Consider the following 18691-nt stretch of genomic DNA (forward strand, 5'->3'; position numbering starts at 1 on the left):
TTCTGGACAACTGAGTAGGTGCTGGCCCACTGGAAAAGGCCAGACCAGCAGATTTGGAAAAGTGCTGGAAGGCTTGTGTTCTTGGGTCAAAACAGGAATCAGAACGTGGTGTCTGGAAACATGAATCCATGCTGATTCTTCCCGAGTGCCACCTTGACTGAGCCACGCCACACCCCCACCCCTAAATGCTGGGAGCCAGGAGCACGGAACGGACGTTGGGAAAGCAGACCTATCCCCTCACCGCTGTTGGCCTGACCCCTGAGCCAAGGGGACGATGAACAGGTGTATACTCCCACTTACTTCAGCCTCTGATGTCTATATGCAGAGCCCATTCCTGCCAGGCCACCGGGAGGGGAACTCGTCCAAGCAGAGGACGAGGGACACACATGATCTTTTAGATTGGAACTGGACCCAGAGAAGGAGCTAGTGTCCATTTGGCTCATGATTTAATCATCAGCACACCGATGACCCAGCCAGGCTGCGTGGGTGTAAATATAGACCTTTATCCAGATGCACAGCACCTTCTCCTTTTCAGGGAAAACATGGAGGGAAGGTTTCAGATGATTCACTGATTCACTCATGGAGCACCTCGTCCTTGCTCGGCACGGGGAGGGATGCTGCCAAGCAAAGCAAGGTGGAGCATGGGTGAGTGCATTAGACAGGAACTGAAGGGGAGCAGCTATCCTCCATGCCTGTCCCCGACTGGGGCACTGCCCTCTCCTCGAGAACATGACAGCCTGGACACATGTCATGGCTTTCCGTTGCTTCTTTGATTTTCATGTGTCCCCAACTAATTGCTTTAGAGCACTGTTGTTTCCTACATTTCTAAACACTTATAAACCTGGTCCATAGCCCCAATGATGTGTGAACTTGCTTCTTGGAAGCCCCAGATCTTTCCCGTCAGTGGTGATGTGAATCAGGGATGTGGGGGCAGGAGGGCTGTGGATAAGGCAGACGAGGGGCACCTCCTCCAGCCCGGGCTAATGCTGCCACGCTCCAGCTCAGCAAACCTCTGCATGCACTTTCCTCTCCAAGGCAGGTTCGGCTGGGGTGCTTCGCGGACACAGCTTCCAGTACGCTGCGGGCCAAAGCCACAGGAAGGGAGCAGCAGGGGGACTGGCCCGGCCCCCGTGCCCTTCGCCCAGCGGCCTCTCTGGGACTCTAGCCACAGGCCTCTGCTCAAGCTCCTCAAAACTCAGGCCAGACCCAATGGGACTCAGGGCCTGCGGAGCCCAAGGAAAAGGGGCTGCACCTCGACAAGAACATTTGGGCAATGAGTTGACTCCCAAGGCAGGCGTTCATCTTGACAAAGTTGCGGGGCTCAAAGGCTGCTGAGGAAACCCTCCCCTCCCCGGCTCCAATAAGTGGCACCCAAATTGTACACATCTCTGAAAATGCTTTAAAAGGGGAACATTCACGGCCTTTCTCCCCACCTAATTTCTCGCACACATTTATGTGATTAATTTTAGTTTCTTAAAATCTAACACCTTGAAACTCCAGCTCTGCTCATGAGTAATTATTTATAAACAGTGTCATAAAAGGCTTCTTGACTGCCAAGAGTAATCAACTTCTTCAAACCACTTCAAAGGAAATCAAAAAACCTTTCCATCCACAGATCCTTTTGAGGTTTAACTAGGAGCATGATTTAAAATTCACAAGAAAACCCTTAGGTATTGGAGCTCTAATACACAGCTTTCTTGGACAAACGTTTGATAAAAAACGCAACATACCATTATATACACCATCACCTGCTTTAATATTGCCCAGGGCTACTGTAAATGCTCACTTTGTACTAAATCTGCTTTTCTCGAGGCGAAGGGGCTGCCAGCCATGTGCCGGGGGCTCCCCTCATTCCCTCCTGTACATGTTCACCGGGAGGAGTCTGGAGCCTTCTCTCCCTCTACGCCACCCACTGGCATGGGAGCCACTGCCCACACCACACCATGCCCAGTAAGCAGAAGCACTGAGCGCCCAGTTTCCAGTAAACAGGCCCCTGGAAGGAGGCGAGACAACCTTACTCACGACCCAGGGCAGTGGAAATGCTCACTGGACTTCAGAGGGCCTCCCCTTGCCCACTGTCCTCTTCCAGAACATACAAGGGTGGGGTTAAACTGTTCTTGGCTTCCGCCACCCCAAAAAAACTCATGAAAGCATGCTCTTCTGCCCAGCCTCCCCTCGTTCCCCCACATTTTGCTTCACTTGTTGGCAGAAGCCTGGGCACGGGAGGTGGGGGGACCCGCAGATGTCCCTCTCTGCTCTTCATTTAGTGGTTGGGACTTGAGCAAAAAGGGCAAAGATGTTCCAACAACCATAAGAGCAGCCAGCCAAGGCCTGGGAGAGGCAGTGGAGGACTCCCAAAAGTGTGGTTACTGGGATCCAATATGTCTACTCCCTGAGAGAGTATCAGGCCCAAAACCCTGACTCCAGCTCTTGAGGAGGCCAGGAGGCCAGCCCCAGCTACAGCCAGACGAGGCCGGCCTAAGTTCTTCACCCCTGCTTGGGAGCAACAGGGCAGGGGTAGTGTGGAGAAGGAATCAAGGCTCCATGGCAGGTGGCCTTGGAAAGCAGACCGTGAATGAACGGAGGGGCTGCTAAGGAGGATGGAAGGGGGTGAAGGGAGAGAGGAGGCGGCAGAGGGGGCGGTAAGGCCAGCCCCCAGTGTCGTCGGCTGCCCTGAGTCTAAAACAGAAAGATGCTGGTAAAGTGGGCAATTTGACGCTGAAAATCAAATCTGCACACAGAGGAGCAAAATGAAAGCATAATGAGAATTGGCCTCACATTTCAGCTCTTGAATTTCCAGCTGGGGGGCTGGCTGAGCTTTGGGGCTCGGGGTTGGAGAACACGTGGCCTGGCACGCATACCCCAAACCAGCAGGATGAAGAGGCCCCCTAGCCGCCCTCCCTGCGCCCAGGCACTGGGACCAGCCAGCGCCCTGCCGGCCCCCATCCCAGTTACCCAAGCACGGCCGGTGTACGAACAAGGATACCGAGGCCCAGATTGGGCCATGTTCGCTGCTCGGCAAGAGTGGGGAAGTGCAGTGGGCCGGAGGGCCCCTGACGTGGCCTGGCAGGAAGGGGCCCTTCACCAAACTCACCTTCATGTCACGTTCATTCTTACTTTGCTCCTATTTAACTTTTACTTTACTTTCAACTTTAACTTTTGCTCTGTTTTTCCTGTACTTTTGCTTCTGCTTTCACTTTGCTTTGCTGTTATTGGGTGGTGGCAGTACGAAAAAGTGGTCCTTGGATAACAGGAACACCGAGCCCTGGCCAGACTCGGGTGGAGGAGGTGGGAAGGCAGACGGACACCTGGGCCTCCAGCAAACGGCAAACGGAGGCCCCGTGGGGGAGGCGCGGCTGGTGAGCTGCACTCTGCAGCAGGACCCCCAGGAAAGGAAGGCACCCCCATGCCAGGTAATAAACAGCCAATCAGAGAATGGAGGCCTCTTAGAAGCGTCTCTGTGGGGCAGAGTGAACCCCACCAGGATCACAAGGAGGCCAGGTGGACAGCTTGAGAAGGTGGTTCTCCCGGCCCTCCGTGCTCACAGCTCCATGTCCACCTGGGGCAAATGGACTCACAGCCAACATCAATTTTCAATTCTCCCTGACCAAAGGCTCAGAAAGGGGCACAACTGTGCCCTCTGTGAGCCACTCTGCTTAGGTTGGTGAAATGGCCCTGGGACCCGAGCAGCCCCTCACTCTGATGCTCTGCAGCCAAGCCTGAGATGGGTCAGGATCTGGGGGTGGGGCACACCAGAAAGGCCAGCTGTGCCTGGTGCACCCGCAGGCCTGGGGTCTCCTCCCTCTCACCTTTCCTTGTGGCTGTTTCTTAAACTGCTTAGCGTCCCTTCTCATCTTAGGCGTGCGAACCCCACCGCGGGGCATCTCAGGCCCCTGCCCCTCTCAGCCGCGCCAAGTGCTAACTTCACTGGTGTGCTGGTATCTCCTTCAAAGCGGCCAGTGCCCCGATGAAAGAAACATCAAAGCTCCCAGACACCAGTTCTCCCTGACAGCTCACACAGGACGGGAATGATCCTCCACTTGGCAAACTGACCGTGGAATGGAGCACCCCTCCCTTCTCCCTGGTTCTGAGCTGTGGCTTTGGGTCCAGCCGACCTGCATTTGGGCCGAGGTTTGGGGGAACTCTGGCACTCACTAACGGGCACCAGTCATGAGACCATCAGGAAGACCCAAGTGCTGCCTGTCTAGGCAGACCAGAAACCAAATTTACACCTGACAAGTGGGGTCATCACAGAGCTTAAACCCAACAGGCGAGATCAGATGGGACCCACGAAAGCATTAATAATTGATTCCACGGGCCGTTCCGAGGTTTTTGTTTTAATAACTTGGCAAGAGAAATTTTAAGCTGTGCCCCCCAAAGAAATTAAGGCATTTTTAATCAGACACCACCCCAAGTTGTCAAAACCCCTCCCCACCCTGTCCAGCCCTCCCTTCAGACACAGGGAGGACAGAGTGGTTCACAGCTGTCAGGCAGGAGGAGGGGGAGGGGGAGGAGGCCCATTCAAATGCTCACCATTATCATTGTCTTGTTGCAAGTGACTGATCAGGAACGGGATGGGGTCCTTGGGCTGGTGGATCAGGAGTTGCTCCAGCATGTTCTGTGGGCACAGGGCAGACACCCAGGTGGTTAACAGCTGCGTGGGCATCCAGAGCCCCGGGCTCAGGCTCAGGTGGCCCAGAACCCTGGTCGCTACCAATACCGGTTATGGGGGGCGCCTGGGTGGCTCAGTTGGTTAAGCAACTGCCTTCGGCTCAGGTCATGATTCTGGAGTCCCGGGATCGAGTCCCACATCGGGCTCCCTACTCAGCAGGGGGTCTGCTTCTCCCTCTGACCCTTCCCCTCTCAGGCTCTCTGTCTCCCATTCTCTCTCTCAGATAAATAAATAAAATCTTTCAAAAAAAAAATACCGGTTATGGGGCCTGATCTCTCCACCACACCCACCAAACATGCCTTCAACTTGGGATCCAGCCCCTGCTCCAGCCTCTGTCTGCCTGGGTCCCCATGAGCAGAGGCATGAGGGAAGGGTCGTATGGGTATCACCGGGAGGCACCTGGAGGGACTGCCCCTGGACTCAGAGCAGGCAGGCCCAGGGTCCTCTCCCCTCAGTCCCTTTGTGCTTCCCAGACCAGCCTTCTCTTAGTTCTCCTCATGCACCATGGTCATGTGCCCCTCAGAGCCTTAGCAAATGTTGTTCCCTCAGCTTAGAACACTTGTCCCCCTGAGTCCTCCGGTCTCCATGGAAACATACCTTCCTGATCACACTCACTAGATAAATCCTGCCATATGCTCCTGCAGCTCCGTTATTGCCTCACCCTTGTCCCGATGCTTGGCACACTCACAGTAGGTGCCCAATACCAACATCTGCTGGGGGGCATGGCCATCACTGCTACCCATGTCCCTCCAGGGCGGGGCAGAATATTTACCAGCCAAGTATCTAAACAGTCCTGGGCTAGTCTGACCATTTAATTCCAAGGAAAATCAGCTTCCATGGTTCCAGAACAAGAGGCACAGAAAGGAACTGGGTAGATAATAGGAGCTGCGCTGGCGCAGGAAGGAGCATCCTTCAGGGACAACCAGGGAGGGGTGTTTGCCTCTGGGGGCAGAGGGCGTGTGGATGGGTAGAGCGCTCGGAGCTGTGAGAAGTCCTAGCTCCGCTCTGCACCTCACCAGCAAGTCCCTTCCCTCCTCCGAGCCTCAGCTTCCCCAGCTGGTGGAGGGCCCGACTGGCCGAGGCCTCTGGTCGGCTCGCACTGCGGAGACGGCGTGAGATGATGCTAGCTGGTTTACAGATGAGTGTTTTTAATTTCGCTTTTAAGCAGTTGTGTATCTATTGTGTATTAGGAAACCTAGGATTTCAAAGATATTGCTCAGGAGGAGGTAAAACAGGTTGACTTTTTTTTTAAGTGGGTTGATTTAAAGAAATGACTAAGTGAAAGTGGAATTGTGGTGGTGGTTGTATGAATCGATATATGTGATAACATCTCATAGAACCGCGCACACAGAAAAAGAAAGAAGTGCAGGTAAAAACGGATGAAATCCAAATAAGGCCTCTGTCTGGTTAACTGTCTTGTAGGACTGTGAATGTCAAGGAGTGACGTTAGAGGGTCTTAGCAGGGGGAGCTGGGGACGGGTACATCAGAACTCTGTACTATCTTGGTAACATCCTGTGGGTCTAAAATTATTTTTAAAAAGTGTAAGAAATGAAGATGGTAAGATCCACGGAGGGAACACACGCAAATGACTAAGGACTGAAAATACTGGACTAAAAGCTTCTGCGGACTGTTCCATCCAAAAATCACTCTGAGATACAGCAGCCTCCCTAGAACAGACCACAGCGCCCCCAGGAGCTGGCCCCATCCTGCCCACCAGCGGATGACTTACAACTCAGCTGGCCATTTTCTTTTCTCAGACTGGCCACCCGGTTTTAGAGAAATCTCTCTCCCTCCCTCTGCCAGTTAACACTTTCCAAAGGAAGCACGTGTTTGCTGGAGAGATGGTGACACTTCTGAGTCTGAGCTCTGCTCTCAGCTGTGCAGGTCAGAGGCTCAAATGAGGACAGGGGTCACCACAGTGGTGCCTCTGGGGATAGGGTGTACTTGGAGGAGCAAATGCTCTGGAAACTGGGCTCCAGCTTCCCTTCGGCCCTCACAACCTCCGAGCGACAGAGTTCTTTCAGTCCAGCTCCCGAAAGCCTTTGCCTCGAGGAGGAGCAGAAGGGCACCAGAAGGGGCAGGGCTTTGCCAAAGCGCACACAGGGAGAGAGGGCCCGGTCAAGTCAGACACCCAGGATGAGCGGCTGGGAGCAGCCCCGAACTCCTGCCCTAATGAAGAGGGGCCGTGTGGGAAATGCTGCCGCTGTCCCCTGTCCCCGGTCGCAGCCATCTCAGGGGACGGTGATGTCACCTTGAACTCGGACACTCCCCAGCTCAGAAACGAACACTGCAGACAGGCTGGGGACTGTCAGCGCGGGAAGGGCCCCCTTGGAGACCAGCTCTTGCAACCTGGCATTTCACAGCTGCCCGAACTGAGAAAAGAATGGGACTTGGTCCAGGCCATGGAGCTGGCCGGCCCAGAGCCACGGCCGAATCCTGGCCAGGGCCTGCCCCCCTTCCTCCCTCCTGGGTCCGCAGGGCAGGGACGCGGGGCGTCCTCCGACCGAGTCATCCCTCGGGGTCCCGGCGGCACAGGAGTCGGACACCCCCCCAGCTGCGGGGTCGCCGCCGCGCACCCTATCGCGACGGAGGCTCCCGGCCGGCGCCCGGTGTCGCGACAGGGCGGGGCCGCCTCGGTCACCTGCATCAGCTCGAAGACGTGGTACGTCTCCCCGTACTGGGGCATTTCCGGGGGTATGTGGTGCGGGGCGGTGGTCGCGTCCATGCCGCGGTGCGGTGCGCCCGCTCCCTGGAGACAGCGGTCGCTAGGGCCGGCGCGCCGCCGCGTCATCAGCACGCGCCCGCGCCCTGGAGACCGCCGTCGCTAGGGCCGCCGCTCTACGTCATCAGCGCGCGCCCGCCGGCCCTCCAGGCTGGAGCACGGCTTGGTCCCCGGCTCCTCGGCCCGCGCGACCAGCCGCCGGGGGGCAGGTGCTTCCCCGCGCGGGCCTCGCTCCGCAGTCTGCACGTCTCAGCGGGACCCCTCAGGCCGCTCCAGCAGTGGCCTTCTAGGACCAGAGGTGCCTCGGGAGGGCCCCCGGTGCTGGGACGCTCAGGGTCACGTCGACCCCCCCCCACCCCAACAGAGGGGATGGGAGGCGGGTCCTGCGCTGGTTCCGCCGTCGCACCCCGACCCGGGCGTTGGGAGCTCTGTGGGCCGGCCCAGTTCTGCTCTCGGGCCTCAGTTTCCCCATCTTTAAAATGAATAGAGGTTGGGGAACGGTTTGAAAAAGTAGGGGAGTCCCTGGGGCGGGCGGGAAGGCCTAGGCTCACGGGGTGGGGCGGGGCTGCCACGTGACCCGATTGCTATGGCACCCACGGGAACAATCGGGCCCGCGGCCCCGCCCCTTCTCGTCGACCTCCCCACCCCACCCACCCGCCTCCCCAGCCCTGGGAAGGGCCTCCCCGCCCCTCCGGGGCCCCAGACACCCTTGGAGGCACTCCAGCTTCAGAGCGCTCTGTAAGTGAAGGCCGCTGTGGGACCAGCAAGGTTAAAGCGGGCCGGGGGCGGGGGCGGGGGCGGACCCACCCAAACCCTGCGGGTTGGGGGGAAAGGAATGGAGGGGACTGCCGCTGGTGCGGGACCGGGGTGGGGTGGGACATGGTTGGGGGAAGGAGCGCTTTGAGTTGCGCCAGTCCCCAGTGGGACAGGGCAGGCAGCCTGGTATCAGACACAGCGCTGAACTAGGAGCTCGAGCTTTTTGTCTGTTGCCATTTTTAGGAGGAGCTACTCCTGGTTTTGAGCCCTCAGTGTTCTTAACAAAACTATGGGGTCTGTACCTTATGGACAGGACGTCTGGCATTGTCAGTACAGATTGCCCCAAGTTCAGCTCCTGGCTCCACCTGGCCTTGTGAGCCTGCTCTGTGCCTCACTTTCCTCCCCTGTGAAGTGGGGATTAGGGAAGGATTCCAGGAGCTAATATACCTGAAGTATTGGTAACTGGCATGTAATAAGTGCACAATGCATAGGGGCTACTATTAGCCATATTATCTCGTTTAATCTCTGCACCAGCCCTGAGAAATAAGTACCTTCATTCCCATTTTACAGATAAGAAATTGGAGGATCAGAATGGTGAAAAGTGGTTGTGGCTGAATGACTTCTGGCAAAAGTCATTTCCCTTTTCTGGGCCTCTTTCCTCATCAGGGGTTGATCGTGAAGCATTAAAATCAGAAGTCCCCTTGAAGATCTTCTAATCCAAACCCCCTGATTTTACAGATGGATAAACTGAGGCCCAGAAAGAGGGAAATTCTTGGCCAAGTTCACTTGTTAAGCAAAGGCAGAGCCAGGGCTGACGTCTGACTCCTACCAAAGCCGTCACCACCGGCCACTTGCCCAGAGTCATGCCCTGCAGTGTAAAAGGCTGCAGTTCTGCCTCTTCCCCTCAGAGCCGCTTCCTCAAAGCGTGCACACCTTGGTTGGCTTGTCAAAGCCAACTGCAAAGACAGCTGGGGAAGAAAAGGAAGCTGCCTCCCCCTGAACAAAGAACACAACAACCAAACCCGCAATTTGCACTGGAGAGGTTCAGTTTGCTTCCTGGACATTTCTGAAATGACTTGCCTTTCTCCTCATTTATTTTAAGCCTTAGGCGCTTTTCATACCACGATTTCATCTTCTTTAGCAGCCTGGAAAAATACAAATCAATTAAAGCCTAAAACCTATTGGGTAATCATTTTTCCTCCCTCCTCCCCCAGATCGAGAAGTGCCTGCGCCCTGTGCCTTTCATCCACACTAATTTGGCCGCAGTGACTCTCGTGCAAGGGACGATCACTTTGGATAGCTTATTACAGCTCTTCTCACGACATCCTGGCGCGCATGTCACAAGTCGCTAGGATCAAGAGCCACGTCAGTTTTGCCCTCGGGGGCTCTTGGGGCCACCAGCCGAGGTAGTGCTATAACCTTAGAGAACTTGACAGCCCCAGGAAGCCCCAGGAGGGTGGCAGGAAGTCAGACACCTAGGGCAGCCCCCTAGGGGATGGGGCACAGAGAACAGTCTCACGGGAGTGGAAATGAGGCCCAGGGGTCCACCAGTGCCTGACCCCTAGGAGGGTTTGAGCAGCTTCTCAGGCCTTTGGTATCCCCTCCACCCCACCCACCCGCTCCCAGCTCTGGTCAGTCTGATGTCTGGCATGTCTGTCTCTATGGACCATCACAGAGGGAGGAGGGAGCTATCCGAGAGCCCAGACTTTATAAAGTCAGGCAGAGCTGAGTGGGAGATCCTGGTTGGCTCACTTCTCCTACCTGGGTAACCTCAGCTTCGTCATCTGTCATGGGATAATCATGGTACCTTCATAGGTGAGGACTTAATGCATGGCCAGGGTTTTCCGAGGGCCCCATGGAGAGTAACTGCTGTTAGGAGGGTTGGGGTGGGTGTTCAGGATCTCCTTGAAGGCTGGAGCATGGTTCTAGTTTGCCCTGCCCCGCACCCACCCACCCCCTGCAAAGGACCCTCTTGCAGACTGTGAAGCTCTTCATCCCGACACGCCCATCCCACTGCCCAGCTTCCTTTTCTCTTTAGCAGTGCCCTTATCTAAAACATGGTTCGTTCACTCATCCTTATTGTCTGCCTCCCACTCTGAAAGATAAGTCCCTCCAGGGAAGGGGATCTTGTCTATTGTGTTCAATGCTATGTATAGCCCAGCACTCAGAATGGTGTCTGGCGTATGGGAGGCATTGCAGAATGAATGAATGAATGAACGAATGAACACATGACATGCTTCTTACCCCTTTTGGCCTTCAGTGGTTCTCCTAGCTTTGTCTGACGCTTAGGTCCCTCGGCCTTACCCTGTCCACTGCCTTCTGTGCTTGCTCACAATATTCCACATAACCCCCTCCCAGCCTCTAGCCAGGGTCCCCACCCCTCTGCCCCACCCTCCCCACCTCTCCTCTCCAGGAGGTCAAGCCCTCAGCAGCCTCTGCTGCTTTCGGGGTGCACACCGTGCCTGTCGTGGCCTGCTCCCATGATTGTGTGCACACCGTGTAATCACAGCTGCTTTCGCTGCCCCGACAACCGGGTGCTGCCGCATTCCAGGCCCTGGGCTCCACACCTGCCACCTGCCGCGGTCCTCACCCCAAGGCTGGGAGGCTGGCCCTGTCCTCTCCCAATAGCACGTTAGAACGCGGAGGCTCACCCCGCAGGGGCACCAGGATTTGAAGCGGGACTATGGGACTCCGGGCTTGGGTTCTTAACCACCCAGCACAGCCCTGAGCGTTAATGGGGGAAGGCCAGACTGAAAGCACGTGCTCCCACTCCTCCCCCGAAACCCCCCTGTGTGCTGGGCTCCGACTTTCCTAGGCCTTCAGCCCCCTAGTCACTTGTAAGCCCCAGGCCCAAACCAGGTGAGGCAAGTAAGGTGGTTGCCTTGGCGCAGAATGTGAAGGGCACCAAAAACCCCCGCCATCAGGACGAATAACATTTAAAAACATCAAAACTAATGCAAAAAAACCATTGAGAGTAAACTATTAAAAATTTAAAGACGGGATCAGTATTACTTGTTGCTTTTGCCTCGGACTCCGGTACAGCAAGGCCCCGCACTGGATCCCATCCTGTGTTTACTTAAAATTCAGGCACTTTGTGGACTTTTTGCTATTGACTTTTATTTCTTCAAATAGCGTGTCAAATATTTTTACCTGGCTCGATTGCTGGGCTTTGTGGTACCCCTTCAGTTTCACACCGAGGGCCTCACCTGCCTGGTAAGCCTGCACCTTTGGAGATACAACCCAAAACCTTGCCCCCCTTTACCGCGTCCCCCATTGCCACCTCTGGGCAGGGGGTAGGGGGACCTTGGCAGGGGTTCCAGGTGTCTGACAAAGAGAGGGCCCCCACTGCATCCCCACAACCCAGGCTCCCCTTTGCGCTCACCCACGGCAGGCGGGACTGAGTGGGGAGGACACGGGCGCCCAGCCCGCCCCTGGCCCAGGCCCACCCCCATAGAGCTGCAGCTGCTGTGAGCAAACAGGCACCGTGGCTCCCGGGGGGGGGGGGGGGTGCGCTGGGCACTGCTGCTGAATGTCCTCCTCGACCCACTGAGGTTCACAGGGCGCCATTATCAGGGCCCATCCTGGCGCGACTCGGCTCCCAGCGCTCCCCAAGTTCTCTGATGTGCTGCCCCCGTCGTGTCCTGGAGGCCATCTGCTCATCTGTTCTTGCATTTCCTTTCATCCCTCTTCTTGCCTCGGAGATGCCCTCCCTGCTCCAGCCCTGCCCTGGGCTCGGGTTGCTGAGGGAGACACAGCAGAAATGGCCTCCCGTCTCCCTTGGGCTTGCTCCTCTCCACCTGGGGCCTGCCAGGAAGCCTGGGATGTCTTCTGCCCCGCCCCAGCCCTTGCAGCGACTCACTTGGACCCGAGCTTGGCTCAGTCTCCTCTGACCCCCGCTCACACAGGGCACACGTGTGCTGCTGCCTCGTGGTGGAGGCGCGGCGGCTGGGGCAGCTCTGAGGACTCTGGGCAGATGTCAGGAAGCCTGGGACCTCGGGTGTCTCTGACAAGCTTGCTGTGACACCCTGCACTTCAGCTGCCCCCCCGTCGGAAGTTAAGGGGAGTTGACCGACTGAGGTCTCCCAGTTCTGGGGCTCCGTAGATCTGGGACCTGGGTATCTTGCACAGGCTCAGCAAAACTGGTGTCACAGAGAGCAGAACCCACAGCCTTCTCTGCTCACAGAAGATTCTAGACGCCTTGTGGACTATCTGAACCACACCAGGGACAGTCTGTGAGGCACCAGAAGAGAGCACTCCCCATGACGTTAATGTTTCCCCTCAGGCCAGCCCCTGCCCTGAGAATGTGCCAACCTGAGATCAGGGCTCCTGACCCAAGCACAGAGCAGGGAAACTGCATCTTCTCACACTCGACAATCCAGGACAGGCTCTTCCCCTGCTTGGCCCACTGGAAACAAGCCCTAGACTTTCCCACCAATTGCAAAGAGGCAGATGGTTTAAAATGATTTGGTCCAAACTGATAATCACAGATCTTATTTTCCGTGACCTATGCCGTGATCCCCTCTGTTGCTGACGGCACAGGAAGGCATTGGAGGCTCTGTGTGTGCGTGTGTGTGTGTCCACGGTCTGGAGAAACTGAGGACCAGAGCAATCTGTGTCCACACTTGAGGGAAGGAAGTCACAGTTGATGGCAAAGAATGTGTCCTTGGAGGGTAGAGGGACCTGGGTCAGGCTCTGCTCTGTCTTGGACGGCCTGGGGCATCTTGAGTGAGCGCGGTGCTCGCCCGAGAGGGGCCTAGGCATGTTGGTCTGAGACTCCAGAGCTGTGCCCGGGGCCTCAGCCCTGCACTCTTCCTCCCCATAGATCCCCCTTCTCCTGTGAATGACCGCTGAGGAAGACAATGAATGAGGCAAAGGAGTCTCTTCGAAACATCGAGCAGAAGTACAAGCTCTTCCAACAGCAACAGTTCACCTTCATCGCCGCTCTGGAGCACTGCAGGGAGAACGCCCACGATAAGATCCGGCCCATCGCCAGCATCGGACAGGTGGCATCCCGTGGGCTGGCGGGCGGCGGGGCCGGGCTCCTTGGGGCCTGCCAGGCCCAGAGATTCCTGGGTGACACCTTGCTTGAAAGATGAAACTGAAGCCCAGAGGGGGCAAGCACCTTTGTGCCAGAGTCAGGACTCGGAGCCTAACTAGTGGAATGAGCCAGGCATCCCCTCCCCAAGTATGTGAGTAAATAACAAAGTGGTTACAAACATGGGCTGGACACTGCCAGCCAGGGTTCAGGTCCCGGCTCAGCCCCACGCGCCCTCTGTGACCTCCGGCCGGGAGTCACCTGTCTGTGCCCCAGTTGTCTACTCTGTAGAGTAAGAACCTCCGGGAAGTATGCGGATTTAGGGAGATCATGAGGGAGACTCTCAGCCAGCGTCTGATGCCTGTGGTCCCAGCTGTCAGATCCTACTGGGATCTGAGAAACTGTGAGGCGCCAAGCACATTGCTCCACCCCCCACCCCACCCCCGTCTGCAAACATTTTCACGTAACCCGGGTGTCCTCGTGAGTTAGCTCTATCCCAGTTTGCTCTGCCGAAGACCGAACACACCTTCCAGGAAGCAGCACACACGTAGGTGGGACCCTCCCAACTGCACTCATGCCTCGGGCCCACGGTCAGCTTGTGGAAGGCCAGTGGCTCATGGCATGGGGCGGGTGCAGCCTCAGAGCTCAGAACTGCTTAGGAGAAGTGCACGGGCCCACAGAGAAGAGCAACCCTGCCTGCATCCTTCAAAAAATCCTTTTTTCTAAAATATGTAAAAGCCTCTCCCAGTTTTTTAACCTGAAAACTTTTTAAACCTACAGAAAATAGCCTCTTTCCCCTGAACTATCTGGAAGTCAGTTAGCTACATCCTTTTTCTAGCCCGTTCCCCAAAGGCTCTGACTTCCAAGGCCACTGGACAGGTTTATCAGGAAGGAGCATCTGAGACCCGCACCCCTGTCACACGCACAAGGGAGTGGCCTTCTGGCCCCTGGTTCAGCAAAGGCTCTTGGTAAACAGCGGCCCCAGGGTTTGACTCTCTATGGGAAGCCCTCCCTGAGCTGGGTCATCCACAGGTAACCGGCACACACACCAGGTAGCCCAGTGACTGCCGTGTTGTGGTTACACCGCGGGCCAGGCCCCTCCTCACCCTCCGCGGTGCCCTAGCAGATATGGAGGTGGCCGGGGCCCCCCCACCCCCCACAGCTGCTGGACTTGCAGCCACTCAGATCATGTGGGAGGACATCCCCTAGCAACAGAAAGGCGACCTACCTGGCTTAGACTTAGAACGTTCTGGCTGCTAGGGGAGGGAGGTGATGTCCCCGGCCACCGGCCCGCCACGGGTAGGGCCTGCCTTGGGGAAATGGGCCAGTGATCCTGCCTGGACCGGAGCCAGTTTCTCCCCAGCCCAAGGCCAGGCCTCCCACCTTGCCTGACCTCAGATCCAGAGAGACGGGGGCGGGGGGTGGGGGGCGAGGTTGGATAGAGAGGAAGAGCCCCTGCCCGGGAAGGACCTCCATCCCCCCCAAGGAGAGGGGTTGAACGCGGATCAGCCGTCTCACCATTCTGAACACCTTTAACGACTGGAGAAAGGCGTCCCGACTCCTGCATCTGGAACACGTTCACAGGGGAGCTTTCGTTTTGTTTGGCGTGTAAGCTCTTCATCCTAGAGTTGGTGTCGGTGTGTGGTGTGAGGTTCAGACTACCTTCTGTGGGTGATCCCTCTGCCGGCTCCCCTTGTCCCTCCTTCCTCTACCTTGGAGACACAGGACAAGGAAACTTCAGAAGATTTAGTGCCTTCTCTCTGCTCCTCAGTGGGGCCTGAGGGGGACTGTGGCCCGAAAGGTCGGGGAGCAGCGCTCTTTGCTTTAGGTGTTGGCTGCGGTGCGTGGCGCCAGTGGGGTTTAGATGAGCGTGTTGAGAGGTGTGAGGTCCAGGCTGCACGGCGCGTGGCGCAGCGCCTGGGACGCTCCGTGACCGTAGCTGCATGCAGACGCGTCGGCCCCGTGACCCCGCGCCCACAGGTGCAGAGCTACACGGAGCATTACTGCAACAACGCCACAGACCGGCGCGTCCTGCGCCTGTTCCTGGACATCTGCGCAGAGCTGAGCAAGCTGTGCCAGCACTTCGAAGCCCTGCACTCCGGCAGCCCGGCCACCAGCAACCTGCTTGAGAAATGCAAATCCCTGGTTAGCCAAAGCAGCGACCTGAGCAGCCTCAGGGCAAAGTAAGTCCCTCTGGGCCTGTTGCGGAGGGCAGCGGGGCGGGAGGGAGCGGGGCCGACCCGCAGGAAGGAGCCGGCAGAGCCGAGAGGGCAGGTGCGTCCCGCGGGTGGGTCCTGTGGCGACTGTCCAGGCCCCCCGCCCCGGGGGGAACTCCCAGGCCCACTGACTTACTGGAAGGGCCAACCCCACAAACCGTTTTAGTGCAAACGAGGGCTGCTGAGGCCGCAGGTAGAGTGGAGCTGGTACCGGGCAAAGGGAAGGGGGGTCGCAGGGCCCGTGTTCCCAGAAGCCCACGGAGAAGCCCCAGGACCGCCAGTGCGGCTCCCTCGTTCTGCGCCCTGGGGGCCCTCAGCACAGGGGCCCTGTTCCGGAGCACGCCGTTTAGTTACCGGGGTGGAGAAGAGGCAGACGGCCTAACCAGCAGGTTTTGGAGCAGTTAGGGCAGGTTTCCACGGCCCCTGATCCGGGGTTCTACAACCGAAGGCGAGTGCTTCGAGAGTCCTGCCCCTCAGCCCTGGATTAGCCAGGGCTCCTGGGCCGCAGGCCCACCGAGCCACCACCGTCCCGTCCCGTCCGTAGAGAGTGCGCCTCGGCCCGTGCGGCCCTAAGCCTCCCCAGGGGATTCTGAGGGGCGGCCAGGATTAGGGCCTGCCCCGGGCCTGGACGGAGCCCTCTTGCTGCCCTGCAGGTACCCTCACGACGTGGTGAACCACCTCAGCTGTGACGAGGCCAGGAACCACTACGGAGGCGTCGTCAGCCTCATCCCCATCATCCTGGACTTAATGAAAGAATGGATCGCCCACTCGGAGAAGCTGCCCCGCAAAGCCCTGCAGCATGTGAGTGAGCCCCAGGCACGCCAGGAAGCCACCCGGGCGGCCGCTCGCCCTGCCTGGACCACAGGCACCCAGCCTCGGTTAAGGAAGCACAAACGTAGGCGACTTACAAAAGACAGCCCCAAACCTAGGGGGAATGACACAGGATGTCTCAAACCTCCCTGGAGACCGCCTGGCGGGAAACTGTAACTCAGAGCCGGCAAGCTGCTGCGTCCCGTAGGGTGCTTGGTCACTTAACTTGGTCTCCACCGGCTGATCCATTCTTCGGCGCCCACAGTCCCCGCCACAGATGAACCCCAGAGGGCCTGCCCGATACACTGTTGAGAACCTCTCTCCCTCTGTCACTTTCACTTCTAAGCTCTCCTCCTCTGAGTGTCCGGCTCTGTGCCAATGAAGAGGACCCCCACTTCCGGTGTTGGTGGGAGCGGGTGTCCCGGGGAGGCTGCTGAGAGCTGGGGTCACCGGCCTGCCCAGGTGCTCTGGGAGCTCCCAGCCCGCACCCTGCCGGGCCCGGCCACGCTGCAGGTCCGGCTTTCTGGGCCGAGCCGCCGAGCCGGAGGCCTGCCAGCTCCTTTCCCACCACAGCGGCAACCGTAGGCAAGGCGGCTCCTGCAAGGTCTGGCTGCTCGGCCTGCCAGGATGCTGAGGGCCGGCACGGTGGACTTCCTCAGTGTGATGAGGTCTCTGGACCAAAACCCAAAGGGGAACGAACCTGCCTTTGCTCTCCTTTACTTGGGAGAGGGGAGACCATGAGAGAAGCCGGAAGAATTCTGATTTTATGGCTCCCGTGCAAGGAGTTTCCTGATTTTCACAACACAGTCAAGGCCCCGACATTATAGAATGTGTCTCCGGCTTTTGTGCTTGCTGGAAGTTCTGACTGACTGTTGGCTTTTCCCTTCACAGGGGGCGACTTAGCTTCTCTGTTCTTGCTTCCTCGGGGGCGACCGTCAAGAATAAAAAGTGTTCTCCCACCTCTCTGCCTGGCTTGGTTTCCTGGGAGTTATCCCTTCTTTATTTACCCTAAGACCTCAGAGGACACTGGCCAGTAGCCTCACAAGCAAAACCACGAGCAAAGAGCAACCACTATAGACATTTGCTCTCAGGGGGTTCATGCCAAAGACCCACAGGCCAGCTCGTAACTGGCCTTCCGTAGTTAGAAGCTGTTCGGACAGGAATCTGAATAGACATCTGAATTTTCCAGACGAAATCAAAAACTGCCACCTCTGAGTCTTTCTCTCAAAGAGCTGCTTCCGCCATTAACATGGGCAGAGCACACCGATTTCCAGGGACAGCTGGAAATGTCTGTTCCAAGGAAGAGATGGTGAGGCAAGGCTGGATCGAACAATTGTTTGAGGTAGTTTCCTGCCTTCCTCCAAACCCCTGATGACGTAACGGAAGGAAGGTGGTGGGTGCCAGCTGCCCTTCTCCCTGGCACGCTCACAGAACAGGACCGGTAAGCTCTCGATGACCTCGGTGTCACCTGGGTGCCACCAAAAGGACTGTATTAAAGCCAACGGCCAGCCAACCCGTAGGGAGGCAAGCATACTCCCAGCACGAGGTGGGACAGCAGTGCAGCCCCTGCAGGCCGTCCGGCTTGGAGAGTCTGGGTGGGGATGACTCACGTCACCCGCTCCATGCCACCACGCCACTCTCGGGGGGGGGAAGGCAGGAATCCGAGGCAGAGAAAGGGAGGATCTGTGGCTGTGGGCCAGAGAATGGGCTAGAACAGAAAGGGTCCTAGAGAGAGGAAAGCCACATTCTACTTGTCAGCACCCCTCCGGCCACCTGAGGTGACCAACCAAGCCAGGCTGGAAGCTTCTGCATCCGTGGACGGGTCCCTACTTTGCCTACAAGCCCCTCAGAGGCCAGCGCGAGTCACTTCATGTCAACACAGCAGAATAGTGCAAAACAATAGATTTTTATTTGTTCACAGTTAAACACAAGCAACTGCCTTGACATTTTAGAACATTCTAAGAAGGACAGCAAACCCTTTTGATTCCAATTCCCATTTACTAAGATTGTACCATTTTCTCTCGCAGTTCTTGTTTATGGCATCTGACGTGGATTGTTTGACATGCTTTTAAGATCAAGGCGGGAAGGTTTAAACCTTTTGACAAGAGGACTTTCTCAAATTTAACTAAAAGCAGTCAGTTAAAAAAAAATCTTTTTTTCACTGATGGGACCCCTTTAAACTGCAAGTTAGCCACATGTGGGTGATCCATGATTGAGTTACAAAACTAGATTACGTCTTAACAAAATCTGTTCCTCCGTAATATACTTATTATGGTCCATAGAAGTCTTCTGAAAAGTGATCACTGATTCTTCCTAGTGCAAAATGCCCGGCCGCCTCTTTGATCAGCCAGAGTATCTGCTGCGTGCAGCAGCGCCGTACCCTCCTGTCCAAACACCGTAGCGAGGTGGGGGAAGGGAGGAGGGGGTGATGGGGGTGGGTCTCAAACTCTCAGGGGTCTCCTCTAAAACATCTATTCCA

General features: G+C 56.9%; 2 protein-coding genes across 8 annotated transcripts in view; one reads left to right on the forward strand and one right to left on the reverse strand.

The window, feature by feature from the left end:
- The window catches only part of AK8 (adenylate kinase 8), a 116474-nt gene extending 109025 nt beyond the window's left edge, over nt 1–7449 (reverse strand). Inside the window, exons 1-2 of one of the 3 annotated variants that reach the window (XM_032419071.1) lie at nt 7315–7449; nt 4534–4618 (exon numbers count right to left, since the gene is read on the reverse strand). In XM_032419071.1, the coding sequence (XP_032274962.1) occupies nt 4534–4618; nt 7315–7398 (169 nt within the window). In that variant the 5' untranslated portion in view covers nt 7399–7449. Of the gene's footprint in view, nt 1–4533; nt 4619–5071; nt 5456–7249 lie in introns of those variants that run through there. The other 2 variants (XM_032419072.1, XM_032419073.1) reach the window with 2 other exon arrangements.
- Nucleotides 7251–17422, forward strand: SPACA9 (sperm acrosome associated 9). Of its 5 annotated transcripts, XM_032419078.1 has the most exons (6): nt 7536–7693; nt 9366–9557; nt 12974–13154; nt 15167–15369; nt 16056–16203; nt 17104–17422. In XM_032419078.1, exons 3-6 carry the CDS (start codon nt 13011–13013, stop codon nt 17113–17115), a joined length of 507 nt encoding a protein of 168 aa, XP_032274969.1. In that variant the 5' UTR covers nt 7536–7693; nt 9366–9557; nt 12974–13010; the 3' UTR covers nt 17116–17422. The 5 variants fall into 5 exon arrangements, with proteins under 5 accessions (XP_032274968.1, XP_032274969.1, XP_032274965.1 ...); XM_032419074.1 differs by having other exon boundaries at nt 16056–17254; XM_032419077.1 differs by lacking the exons at nt 7536–7693; nt 9366–9557 and adding an exon at nt 7251–7335 and having other exon boundaries at nt 16056–17254.
- The last annotated feature ends 1269 nt before the right edge of the window (nt 17423–18691 follow it).

Source organism: Phoca vitulina, unplaced genomic scaffold (genome assembly GCF_004348235.1).
Source record: "Phoca vitulina isolate PV1807 unplaced genomic scaffold, GSC_HSeal_1.0 scaffold21, whole genome shotgun sequence".
Classification (NCBI taxonomy): domain Eukaryota; kingdom Metazoa; phylum Chordata; class Mammalia; order Carnivora; family Phocidae; genus Phoca; species Phoca vitulina.

Coding starts and splice junctions, on each gene's coding strand:
- SPACA9 (XM_032419077.1), top strand. CDS start 13,011: ATGAATGAGGCAAAGGAGTCTCTTCGAAACATCGAGCAGAAGTACAAG. Junction 13,155..15,166: donor CCATCGCCAGCATCGGACAG/GTGGCATCCCGT, acceptor CCGCGCCCACAG/GTGCAGAGCTACACGGAGCA. Junction 15,370..16,055: donor CTGAGCAGCCTCAGGGCAAA/GTAAGTCCCTCT, acceptor GCTGCCCTGCAG/GTACCCTCACGACGTGGTGA.